At 40.9% G+C, this 13433-nt stretch overlaps 1 protein-coding gene across 1 annotated transcript; it reads right to left on the minus strand.

Annotated features, from left to right (window-relative positions):
- Nucleotides 1-1867: 1867 nt before the first annotated feature.
- On the minus strand, nucleotides 1868-10123 carry lsm8 (LSM8 homolog, U6 small nuclear RNA associated). Its single transcript, XM_068050527.1, has 4 exons — nucleotides 10004-10123; nucleotides 7065-7105; nucleotides 2745-2872; nucleotides 1868-2193 (listed from the first exon to the last, which is right to left on the minus strand). Exons 1-4 carry the CDS (start codon nucleotides 10032-10034, stop codon nucleotides 2103-2105), a joined length of 291 nt encoding a protein of 96 aa, XP_067906628.1. The 5' UTR covers nucleotides 10035-10123; the 3' UTR covers nucleotides 1868-2102.
- Between the last annotated feature and the right edge of the window lie 3310 nt (nucleotides 10124-13433).

The following is a 13433-nucleotide window of genomic DNA, read 5'->3' on the forward strand; positions in this document are numbered from 1 at the left end:
CCCATTACTGCTGCAATAAAGTTTACCTTTCACCTTGGGTGATCTTGGCACCGCTCCCCCTTGCCTTTCAGCTTGCCTTCTCATGTCTAGGACAACTATTTAATGGATTAATCTCAAGGAATAAGCCCAGAGTCAGCTCTGTTCCTCTTTTGCTGAGCACAGCTTCAGTGTGCAATTTGCTTCAAGGTAATGTACTTAATTTCTTCCCATTTCACATGCTTCACCTTAACCTTAATCTTTTTTGCTTGTTGTTACTGTTTCACAATTTGAGTGGATCATAGCAGTACAGAAAAAGTAGTGAAGCTTTCAGTGAAGGAGTGGTGAAAGCTCTAAAGTTAATTTACCACCAGGATATTTTATAGGGGATTATATGTTCCAGGACACCAAATCCTGCTGCAGCTCTCCCTTGCCATGTTGCAAATACTCCCTGGGATGAAAAGTTGAGAAACTGAGAGAATAGGGAGGAGAGTCCCTCTCATTAAAAATTCACTTTAATCACTGAAGATGCTATCTGGTTATAGTTATGTGAAATATTAGGTATATTTCATAAATCAGCCCCCTACAAATCACTAGATAATCCATTATCCCTCACAAACAAGGACCAATGAATGAGTTTTCTCAAGTTTTACCCAACTGCTCATTCCCCTTAGATTATAAGTCTGAGAATCCACGATAAAGTAAATTGTAAGTAGGCTGTTGAAAGATCAAGCATGAAAGGTTGAACAGTCTTGTCCTTCCACATCTATTCCAAATTAACTATAGAATATTTTATAGATAAATTATTTCCTGACATGTTAGCTACACTATTTTGAATTCTATCTCTGTTTTAAAGTAGCTGTTTTTGTGGTTTGAAGGAACATGGGAACTACATGGCTGGTCTGCTACCTCAACTCCAATTTCATAGAATTACATACACAAACAGGCAATTTGACCCATCTAGTCCATCCTGGTGTTTATATGCCGCACAAGTTTTCCAATCATTGCTCTATATCTCTTGACACCCTTTCTTAACAAAAATCTGTATTTCTCAATCTTGAAAGCTCCAATTGTCCTGGCATCCACAGCCTTTTGGGGGAGTTTCAATTTTCTGCTAGCTTTTTTGAGAAAGGACCTCATCCTCTAATCAGTTCAGCAGAACGATTGCCACAGTAAATGAAAGTTCCCTCTTTCAGTTTGCAATCCAGCTCAAAATATAGATCCTTTCTCTAAGCCTCTGGAGAAAGACATCACATCTTCCCACCACAAATTCAAAAGCATAAATACTGCCACTGTAAAAGGAGTTCCTATACCACCTGACTCATTTTCGGGTACTAACATGGCATGTTTTAGTACCAATTATATACAAAATATTTTAAAGAACTTTTAAGAAATCATCCAAAAAAATGCCAAATCACAGATTTCAAAAAGAAGCCCAAATTATGTTGATGTAGACTGATGGCACTTGTATTAAAATGGACCCATTTTGGAAACAGTGCCATTGACATTGAGACCAAAGTAGAAGCACAGGCCGGGAAATATGCATACAATTTTTCTGAAGATCCAAGTATTTGAATTTCAGATTTTTTGTGGGAGGAACTAAGTAAACAACAAATGAACTTTTGGGAGTTGTACAGTAGGATTATTTTAAAACACAAGCATTAAGAAAAACCAAAGGATATGCACATCTCTATTTGTTACAGAAATATACAAGGCATTAAAGCTACCAGCCAGTGCAAAGAACTAAATTTTACTGACCAATTTGTAATTCTGGAAACTGGGCTCTGCTTGTAGCATTCATTACTTTACAAATAATAACGAAAGTTGCTCAAATACATTTTTGGGACTGAGCAAGAGGAAAAACTTATATGTACAATTAACCAATACTGCATTTAGTTTAAAATTGCATTTTAAGTTTATTTTCCATTGGTCAGCAAGAACTCGATACAATAAAGTTTTAAGAAATATTTATGTAAATATTCAAAACTACAAAGACATAAAAATATTCAGATAGGAAATATTCTTTCTTCCCTCAAACAGCAAACTGCCTACACGCACTATTGTGAAAGCATCAGTGTTCCATTCTCCTCAATGTCAGCCATGTATTCACAAAGTTCTTAGGTCTTTCAATGTACCACAGAATTTAAAGGTTCAGCTCTGATGTTTCCTAAATCCAAAGCAGAATCTGTTTCTTCATCTATTTCACCAATCACTGCCCTGTAATATGAGAGGTCAATAGTGAATATACATTCAATCTTAATTAAGCAAGATCACGGTACAAGTATTAGCCAAATGACTTTCCAGTACAATTTAGAGCAAATTCTCACATTGTTTATTAGGACCAAAGAAGCAGAGATAAACTCCAAAGTTAAAGCTGTTTTGCCCCATAATTCTGCTCAATGCGTTTCAATTGCTCAAAGCAATTTCTACATTTGTTCTCAATGTTTTTATACTGTAATTACCAGTTAGCATCAGGTCAGAAGCTGGAAAGTACTGAGGTTTCAATATTTTTGTCATTTATGCTTAATTACTACATTTTCACCGACAAATCTGAACTAAATTTATGTTTTATATCTTGTGATTAAAATTGTAGAAAGCATAAAGACCAGTACTGTCAACATTTTGATAAATATTGTATAAAGCTCATTTACTTCAAAAGTTATGAATGAGTCAAAGCCAACAGTTGATATATCAGGACTTTTACAGTAGCATGATTGTCTTACAGGGCATCATTGGTAGAAGAATCGATGCAATTCTCAAGCACTTACACATTGTCGCCTCTCACTATGTACAAGCCAAGTACTACTTGTTCCACGCCTTGTTGTGAACTAAATACTCGCTCATGACTCTCGTCTAGGATTAGGTTGATGGTCTGGTCAAATCCTTTTAGGGTTCCCTGCAATAAGAGCAACTAAAAGCTGTTCATAATTCCATACATGTATGCGTAAAGGCTAAGATCCTAAGGGTTGGTGAAGCTTGTTATCCTACTACCTGTCACTTTGGCAAAATTCTCGTAAGACTTTACAAAATTCATCAGAGTTTTATTGCTGTCTTAAAATGAAGTCCAACACCCAAATGAAATATATCATACAGACACCAGCAAAGACCTAAGTGAAAAATATCTAGGGAGAAGAAAATAATTTCCTGGTATTATCAAGATTTACAAATATATAAAAAAGAGAGTAGCTAAAGTAAGTATTGGTCCCCTCGAGGATGAGACTCAGGAATTAATAATGGGAAACAAGGAAATGGCAGAGACTTTGAACAAATATTTTGTATGTCTTCACAGCAGAAGGCACAAAAATCATTCCAAGAATAGTAGAAAATTAAGAGGCAAAAGGGAGGGAGGAACTGAAAACAATTACTATCACGAGAGAAAAAGTACTAGGAAAACTAATGGGACTAAAGGCTGACAAGTCCCCTGGAACTGATGGCCTGCAACCTAGGGTCTTAAAAGAAGTGGCTGCAGAGATAGTGGATGCATGAGTTGTAATCTTCCAAAATTCCCTAGTTTCTGGAAAGGTCCCAGCAGATTGGAAAACTGCAAATGTAACACCTCTATTCAAGAAAGAAGGGAGGCAGAAAGCAGTAAACCCCAGGCCAGTTAGCCTAAAATCTGTCATTGGGAAAATGCTAGAATCCATTATTAAGGAAGCAGTGGCAGGACATTTAGAAAATCAGAATGTAATCAGGCAGAGTCAACTTAGTTTTATGAAAGGTAGACGGTGTTTGACAAATTAAAATTATCCAAATTATGGAATTTAATAGAAATTTGAAATGATGCATTTGGCAAAAGGGACAGGAGAGGCAATATGGGCTAAATGGTACTGTTCTAACGAGTGTACAGGGACAAAGGAACCTGGGGGTTCATGTGCATAGATCTTTAAAGGTGGCAGGACATGTTGAGAGAGTAGTTAACAAAGCATATGGGATCTTGGGCTTCATAATTTGAGGTATTGAGTACAAATGCAGGGGGGTTATGCTGAACCTTTATGAAGCTCTGGTTCAGCCATAACTAGAGTATTGTGTCCAGTTCTGGTCACCGCACTTTAGGAAGGCTGTGAGAGTCCTTGAGAGGGTACAGAGGAGATTTACCAGAATGGTTCCAGGGATGTGGGATTTTAGTTACAAGGTTAGGATAGAAAAGCTGGGTTTGTTCTCCTTGGAGCAAAGGAGATTGAGGGAAGATATGATAGAGGTGTACAAGATTCTGAGAAGTTTGGACAAGTAGTCGAATAAACGCTATTCCCATTAGTTGCCGTTACAAGGACTAGGGAACACGGATTTAAGGTTTTGGGCAAGAGATGTTTCCCCTTATGATGGAATTTAGAAATAACTAGGGGCCAGAGTTTCAAAATAAGGGGTCTCCCATTTAAGATGGAGATGAGGAGGAATTTCTTATTCTTTGTTAATCTTTGAAATTCTCTACCTCAGATAGCAGTGGAGGCTGGGACATTGAATATATTCAAGGCTGAGCTAGACAGAATTTTGATCTACAAGGGAGCAAAGGGTTATGGGGGTAGGCAGGAACATGGAGTTAAGGCCACAATCAGAGCAGCCATGATCTTATTGAATGGCAGAGCGGCCAAATGACCTACTCCTGCTCCTATTTCTTATGTTCTTAGGATCTGATGTAGATGCAGGGGATGAAGAATTTTTTTATGCAGCGAGTAGTAATGACCTGGAACTCACTGCCTATGAGGGTAGTGGAAGTGGAGATGATGAATGATTTCAAAAAGAAGTTGGATGGATACTTGAGGGAAATAAACTTAACAGGGCTGTGGAGATAGGGCTGGGGAATGGGACTGATTGGATTACTCTGCAGAAAGCCAGCATGGGCTCAAGGGCCAAATGGCAGCCTCCTAAGCTGTTATGACTCTAAATTTATTACAGTTCTTTGAGGATGTAACAAGCAGGGTGGATAAAGGGGAACTTGTAGATGTATTTGGATATCCAAAAAGTATTCGATAAGGTGCCAGATAAAAGTTAAGATGAGAGCTCATGGTTTTGGGGGTAATATATTAGCATGGATAGAAGATTGGCTAATTAACAGAAAACAGTCGGGATAAATGGGGCATATTCAGATCGGCAAACTGTAACTAGTGGAGTGCCACAGGGATCGGTGCTGGGGCCTCAACTATTTACAATCTATACTAATGACGTGGATGAAGGGTCCAAGCGTACTGTAGCCAAATTTGCAAACAATACAAAGATAGGTAGGAAAGCAAGTTGTGAAGAGGACACAAAGTGGCAGGGAAGAATAAGATGGCAAGATTGGGAGGAGGCAGAAGTTGATTTCACAGGATTGTCAACCAGGCAAGTTGTATCAGCAGCCACAAAATATTCACCAGGTTATGGGTTAATATAGATTAATTAATTCAATTTCAAGTAATTAAACAACCCAAATATAAAAGCAAATTTAATTAAATGCAAAATTAATTCCCAAATTAATTTCCAAAATGCTCTGGAACCACTCTACTAAAGGAGAAACAATGATAAATTAAGGTAAGCAAGATCTCATTTTTTAAAATCAATCAGCCAGCTGGGCAACAAATTAAGGCGAAGAGCAATTTTTTAAATGCCCAGGAATACATTAAGCTGGAAAAAATAAAATACTTCCTCTTCCATCAGCCAGAATGTATTTCTGTTTGGTATTCAAGCAGCTCTAATCAGTGCTCAGTTATCTGATGGTATCTCATAGCTTCTTCCTTCTCCTACATTCAAAGAATTTTACAGCACAGAAGGCCATTTGGCCTGGCATGTCTCTACCAGTTCAAACATATATTTGCTTATCCCCATTTGCCTTCATTTTCCACTTATCCAGTCAATTGTTCTCCTTTTTCAAATACGCATTTACTTTTGAACAGCTATTATGAATTCTGCTTCCAAAACCATTGCTGGTAGGGTAATAATACCATAGCAGGGGACTAGTCAGGGTGAGAGTGTGTAATGGTTTTATTGGGGACTAAGGCATTAAAGGTGGAGGTGAGGATGCCGTTGAACAAATCAGTCACTGCAGAAACGTCATGGTGAGTGGAGGACCAAAGGTGAGAGAGTTGGGATTTTGAAAGTACAGTTATAAGTGAATTGGGGGAAGAGTTTTTTTTCCAGGGGTGGACACAGAAGGAAGTAGGTTTGGGACTAGGAATGGGATGTGGGTGAAAGTGCTACAAAGAAGTGATCAGAAGTGGCCTCATCTGAGATTGACTGGGAGTAACAAGGCCCCCGATATGGCAAGGTTAAGGGGGTGGCCGTGAATATGCATTCGAAGTGCTTCCCTCCCTCTGCCCGCATGCCTGCACCACCACCACCCAACAAATATGCACACATACTCCTGAAGGATGACACCAATAAGAAAGGAAGGACAGCCAATCCAAATTAAAAATGCTCAGTAGCAAGTATAAATTAAAATTTAGTCTCCTGTACTTTTTACTGTTGCACAGGCTCTACTTCCTCACCTCATCTTCAACAGAATACAGCCTAGAGGTTCATTTTGACAATCAGCATGGGTGAGCATCACCAGTGGATGGCTATGTATTCAGCCATGCTTCCCAGCATTGGTACAGACCTGGAGCAGGGAATGCCATACATGTAGTAACCTCAAACAAATATATAACCCACTTTATAAATGTCCTGGCTGGATGTCCATTCCGTAACTGAAATGAAAGTGTTCCCATATTTACAAATGGTACCAGATTTACATACAGCACCAAAGGTTACGGCCACTTTCAGTATTTGAACAGGCTTCTCAAAATATTTCCCCAACATGTGCAGGGAAAGCAAATTGTAAAACTTCCTGCTCTGCACTGCTCCTAAGCTTGGTGAAATCTGACCTGCACAGGTCCAGGATGTAAAACATCACCAGGGATTCTCTCCAACTGATTGGCAGGTTTCAATCTCAAATATAAAGCTAGGTGGCCATAGAGTTTACTGGTTCACTTGAAGTCTTCAGTACAAACTATGGTTGTTAGCCTAGAACGAGATTATTTTTATTTTCCCTTTGGAATTCCACGACTGAATCATTCCAGATATCAGTAACCGAGTTTTGTATTTCATTAGTAAGATCTCCAAAATGAAGGTTAACTCACCACAATCATTCTTCCATCTGCTGTAACGACTGCAACAGTACCTGAAGACTCAAGTTAAGATAATATGTTGATTTTTGCTTCTCCTCCTTAGTCAATGTCATAGTAACCAATGATATTGATAGGTTCATTCCCATATTTTTGCTGACACTCAGCTCTACCTCCATCCTCAACTTCACAACTACCTCAAATGTTCTCACACTGCCAGACATCATAAGCCAGAACATTTTCCAATTCAACATAAGGAAGATTGGAGACATTCACCTCCAACCAAAAATTCCATGTTTTACCACCACCATCCAAACCACACCATTCCCTGGCCTATACTCGCTCCTGGTGAATGAAACACTGCACAACCTCAGTGTTGGATTCCACCCGAAACTTCAAGTCCCATATCCAATCTATCACCATGATAAATTAACACCACATCCATGGTATCACTCAGCTCCAATCTTATTTCACTCCTACTGCAGCTGAAACCCTCATACAAGTTCTCATTACCACTGGACTCAATTTCTCCAATGCTCTTCTCACTGGCCACCACCCTTCAACTCAACTCATCCAAAATTCCACCACCCAGATCCACTTTTCTATCACCCCACGTTAGCCAACATTCAATGGCTGCCTGTCCAACAGGTCCAAGTCAAAATTCTTGTCCTCATTCACAAGTACACCCCTGCCCCCCTCAATGCAACTGCCTCCAGTCCTACATCACTCCTCCTTTGACCTCATATGCACCCGCTCCTCCAGTTCCACCATCAGCAATCTCTTTCCTACTCTCAAATACCATCTGCCTTACTACTTCTCTTCCAGTCTTTAAAACCCTCAGGCCTATCTTTTTAACTATGCTTTTCATCATTTCTAATTTTCCCACTATTGTTTTACGTCCTCTGCTAGATGCACTGGTCATGTTCCACATTAAAGATCTTTTATTTATTTTATTTAGAGATACAGCACTGAAACAGGCCCTTCGGCCCACCGAGTCTGTGCCAACCAACAATCACCCATTTATACTAACCTACACTAGGGGCAATTTACAACAGCCAATTTACCTATCACCTGCAAGTCTTTGGCTGTGGGAGGAAACCGGAGCACGCGGTCACAGGGAAAACTTGCAAACTCCGCACAGGCAGTACCCAGAACTGAACTCGGGTCGCTGGAGCTGTGAGGCTGCGGTGCTAACCACTGCGCCACTGTGCCGCCCATAAAGATATAAAGATAAATACTACCAAACTATGTGAATTGTATATAATAGGAACAGCAGTAGGCTGATCAGTCCCTTCAGCCTGTTCCACCATTGTACTGGCTGATCTGTAGCCAACATGGCAGCTTTGAATATAAAGTTAGTCAATGTACAAGACCTGCTTTGAGACCAGGCCAGCTAAAATATCTAGCAGTCAGTCGATTATGAGAATAATATTCTGTTATTATGCTGCAGTGTCATTTCTACTGCTGTTTCAGCTTACAAGGGAAATAGAACAATAACATTACAATACTGAAACACCACTACTTCAATACTACTGCTATGATACTGGCACACCACCACAGCAATATGGAAATGTCACTACAATACAGAAACATCACCACTCTAATACTTTAAAGGCCATTTAAAGGACAAGAGTGCATGTCACAACAGAAATACTATAACTACTACAATCCTGGAATGCTACAATACTAAACAGAACCATGCATTGTATCTCAGTATCTTAAGGTAATTATACTATCAACTCCTGTGTCAATTTACATGGAAAATATTCAACTCCAATAGTTTTTCAAGGGCAATCTTATACTTAAACAGTACTAAAACTGTTAGCATAAATTTGAAGTTTCAATCCCCACTTATACCCAAAAGTTCCTGTCTAGGGAGGACTTAAGTGAGAACATAAGAAATAGGAGTAGGCCATTCAGCCCTTTGAGCCTGCTCCATCATTAAGATCATAGCTGATCTTTGACCTCACCTACATCTTACTGCCTTATCCCCCTATCCCTTGATTCTCCCGGTATCTAAAAATCTATCGATCTCAGTCTTGAATATACTCGACGACAGAGCATCCACAGCTCTCTCCGGTAGAGAATTCCAAAGGCTCACAACACTTTGAATGAAGAAATTTCTCATCTCAATCCTAAATGGCCAACCCTTTATTCTGAGCTTCTGACCTCTAGATTCCCCAGCCAGGGTAAACATCCTCCCAAAATCTACCCAGTCCCAATCTACCCTTAAGAATTTTATGTTTCAATGTACCTCTCATCCTTCTTCTAAACTCCAGGGAATATAGGCCGAGACTGCTCAATCTTTCCTCATAGGACAATCCACATCCCAGGTATCAGTCTAGTGAACCTTTGTTACACTCCTTCCAAAGTACATCCTTCTTGGGTAAGGAGACCAAAACTGTACACAGTACTGTAGGTGTGGTCTCACCAAGGCCCTATAAAATTGCAGTAAGACTTCTTCACTCTTATTCTCTAATCCCTATGTAATAAAACCTAACATAACATTATATATGGAAGCAAACATACTTTTGCTAAATGTACACCAGAACATCCTAAAGCTATCATAAAGTAAATGCCTTCTGTACTTTGGCATATCAAATGCAATCGGCATCTAATCCACCTTCTATATAACTCTTTGTATAAAAAGGAACCCCCTAAACGGTTTTAAAGGACGCTATTGCAAAGTTATGTGCACAATCCCCAAGAATCATTCATGTTCTGATGTCAAATGGAAATATTTAGTACGACAAAAACCACATCGCCCTCCAGCGTAGCCCAGTATGAGGCAGGAAGCGGGACCTGGGCACTCTCACAGCTCGGGGTTGAAACCCATGCTGCTGCTCCCCGAGCCAGCGAGCCCGTCCCGGGCGCCTTGGGGCCCGTCCCCCGCTCCGCCTCCCTCCCTCCATGACCCCCGCTCCCCCCAGACCGCGCTCTCTGCCGAAGGATACGGTTGATGTAATTCTCTAAGGCCGATGTCATGCTGATTGTGATGTTGATGCTGAGCGGCAGCTCAGGCCGGGATTTCCCGCTCACACAGCCATGCCGCCAGGGCTGCTGGGTAACCAGACCCGAGCAGCCGAAAACCGAGCCATCTACCAAGCAGGCATGGGTAATGGAAGATCGACACCAGCAGCAGCCCAGTCTTTGTCACTTACAGCTTGTGGGAATCCAGTCTTGGTTTGTTTTCCCTCAATTCTTGTGTGAAACAAATTATTACATTTATTTCGTGCCTTTCAGGACATCTCGCCAATGAAGTACTTTTGAAGTGTAGTCACTGTTGTAGAAAATACAGCAGCCAATTTGCACATAATCTGAATTACTGATGTTGGTTGAGGGGTGAATATTGGCCAGGACACTAGGGAGATCTCACCTGCACTTCTTCAAGATAGTGCCTTAGGATCTTTTACAGACAGACAGCAACTCAGTTTAACATCTCATTCAAAAGAAGGCACCTCCAACAGTGCAGCACTCCCACACTGCACCGGAGTGTCCTCCTAGGTTTTGTGCTCGGGTCTTTGGGGTGGGACCTGAACCCACAATTTTTTTGTCCAGAGCTTAGATTACTGTAGGTGAAATTTAGTAAATTAGTTATTCCCATTTGCTTCAACTGGCAGAATCTGGCAACTTCCAACGTGCAAACTTCATAAGACCAGCATCAAACTGAAAAAAAATCCTTAGATTTAAATGCAAGACAAAAATAAACTTATGAGGATGTAAGTGGAAACAACCCATATCACCCACTAAAGGGTATACAAAAGTGATCTGGAGTCACTCTGAGAGTCCATTTAGGCTACAACTGAAGTGTTGATGCAAGAGTGCTGAGAAAAGGGAACCATTATCTCTTGCTTTCTAACTGCTGTACTTGGTAGACTTCAATCTGATTTATGTAGTGCCTATAACATTAAACATCCTACAGGGGTTCACTTAGGAACTGTCGCAGGCCATTCAACCCCTCAGGCCTTTGATACCTCTTTACTTGACTATTCCAATGCACTCCTGGCCAGCCTCAGATCTTCCACCTTCCATAGATTTCAGCTCATCCAAAACTCTGTTGCCTGTATCCTAACTCACACTATGTCCCTTCACTCATCACCCCTGTGCTCACTGACCTACATTGACTCCCAATTCAGTGATATATCAAGCGGCTCAATTTTAGAATTCTCATCCTTGTTTTCAAATCTCCCCATGGCCTCACCCCTCTCACATTGTGCAGCTCTCCAACCCTCTGATATTTCTCACTCCTCCAACTCTGGCCACCTGCACATCCCCATTAGCAGCTGTGCATTCAGTTGCTTAGGCCGTAAGCTCTAAAATTCCTCCCTAAACGTCTCTACCTCTCTTTCCTCAAGATGCTCCTTAAAAAGATGCTCTTTGTCCAAGCTATTGGTCATCTATCCTAATTACTCCTTCTGTGGCTCAGTCTCAAATTTTGTTTGATAACCCTCCTGCAAAGCGCCATGGGATGTTTTACTACTTTAATGGTGCCATATAAAGGCAATTTATTGTGTTTATTGGACTAAAATGTCAGACAGGCAGTCTGACAGTTTAGAGGCAGTGAAGGGGTCAAGAGAGGTGGGTGGTAAGGTAGAGTTGGTATGATAAGTGTACATGTGGGATCTGACATTGTGTTTTCAGATGATGTCACCAAGGGACAGCATGTGGATGAGAAATAAGTGGGGGCCAAGAATAGATCTTTGGGGGTGGCCAGAGTTAACATTGTGGGGGCAGAATCCAAAGCAGGATGGGAACCAGCAGAAACAGACCAAAGTTAGCTCAGTGTAGAATGAAAAGTTCCCAACAGAGGTGCAAAAAACTGAGGATGTAGCAGCAGGCCAGATCCTAGAACTGAAGCAACCTAGTAAAGTATAGACTCCGTAGAAAATGGTGGCAATATTGAAGATCATGATAAGGTCCAGAGCTGTGGAAAAATGGACTTTGACCTGGTTGAAAAACCAGCAATGTACAGTCAGAAGTTCAGTCATAAACAGCAGCGCTGGGAGACGGACTGAAAGTTACCTTAAAACTTGAGGTGACTGCATAACAGAGTGGAGTCACAGCAATCGAGTTTTGCGCTAATAGAACAACATAGTCCTGGAGTTGGGAAATCAAATCTGAGCAGAGCTCCAGCAGCAAAAGGAGCACAATGAAAACAATGAACAAGCAGGATCAGGAGAAGGGCAACAAGCTCTGCACAAATAACTTTAAACTTGCAGTTTGGGCTATAATGATCCCATTTTCAGAGTGTGGAGAACTTAAACTGTTGAAGAGAGGAGATTGGGGGAGTGGGGCAAAATATGGTAATGGCTGATCAAGGATGTTGTTGCAGAGCAAAGGAGCTGAGGAAGGAGATGATAGCACAGGAGCCATCTTGACTGCATTAGAATTCTTTGCCACCTCCTTTAATGCAGCTTGAGCTACCACTTTTACAGGACTGTTGCTTTCTCCCCCATAGAAAAATAGAGCCCTCCTGTTAAACTGCTGGTGGCAGCCAGGTAGCATGCTGCTCTGACTCCCTCCTCACGTTTTACCTGCATGGGCAGCCCAGCAAAATGAAGGGGCGGACTGTACGTAACAAAATACAGTGCAACTCAAACACTAGTCCCTACCAGCCCCGGTGCATTGTCTAGGATTAACAACTCTCTGGAGCTTTGTTCATATGATATTTGCCCGCTATTTGTAAATGTTACTGTATTTACCTTATAAAAGTTGTTTTTCATGTAAAGTGCCTTTGCTTGTGGTTTCATTTACTTAAGTTGATTACTTGCTACCTTCAGCAACTCTGGAGACTTTTTGACATCTTTATAAAAGCTGTGAAAGGGCAGGAAATCAGTTGGCTCCCACACTGGGGGTCGAGCACAGCAGTCGGCAGGCTGGACTTGTTTGGTAGAATCGGGAGAAGTATTCCTGCTGCTCCTGACCTCACAAAAATTCTCACTAAAACATATCTGGGCCTTTTCTTGGTGGTCACTGGTGGTCTCTTTACGAATCACTGGTTAGGCTGCTGAACTCCTGGTACAAAGAACAAAATACACTCCACCCATGTGTACCTGAAAATTGTAAATGTAAGACCCCAATCTGCATATTTAAGCCAATTCCCACCAGCATACTGCTTGGCATTGATAGGCCAGTCTGAAAATTATACCAGTCAGGTCTTGGGTCTCGTGAATGAATAAAAAAATCTTCTTACACCACTGAATGTATGCATTCCATGGTGTTTGCATAATGAATGCAGGTTTATTGCTTTAAGATCCACTGATTTACTAGCGATATCTACGTTTTACACTTTTTATGTCTAAAACCATGGATAACAATTTTCTTCATCCTAATTACTGTTGAAAATAACGTTTACTAACCAACTGCACCTATTAGTTTGTGGCT

Source organism: Heterodontus francisci, chromosome 18 (genome assembly GCF_036365525.1).
Source record: "Heterodontus francisci isolate sHetFra1 chromosome 18, sHetFra1.hap1, whole genome shotgun sequence".
Classification (NCBI taxonomy): Eukaryota; Metazoa; Chordata; class Chondrichthyes; order Heterodontiformes; family Heterodontidae; genus Heterodontus; species Heterodontus francisci.

Bases quoted from the DNA above. Each gene is read 5' to 3' on its own strand.
- lsm8 (XM_068050527.1), bottom strand. From the start codon at position 10,034: ATGACATCGGCCTTAGAGAATTACATCAACC. The intron at 7,106-10,003 runs GTATCCTTCGGC...TTGAGTCTTCAG, and splicing joins CTTAGAGAATTACATCAACC to GTACTGTTGCAGTCGTTACA. The intron at 2,194-2,744 runs GTAAGTGCTTGA...CTCATATTACAG, and splicing joins ATAGTGAGAGGCGACAATGT to GGCAGTGATTGGTGAAATAG.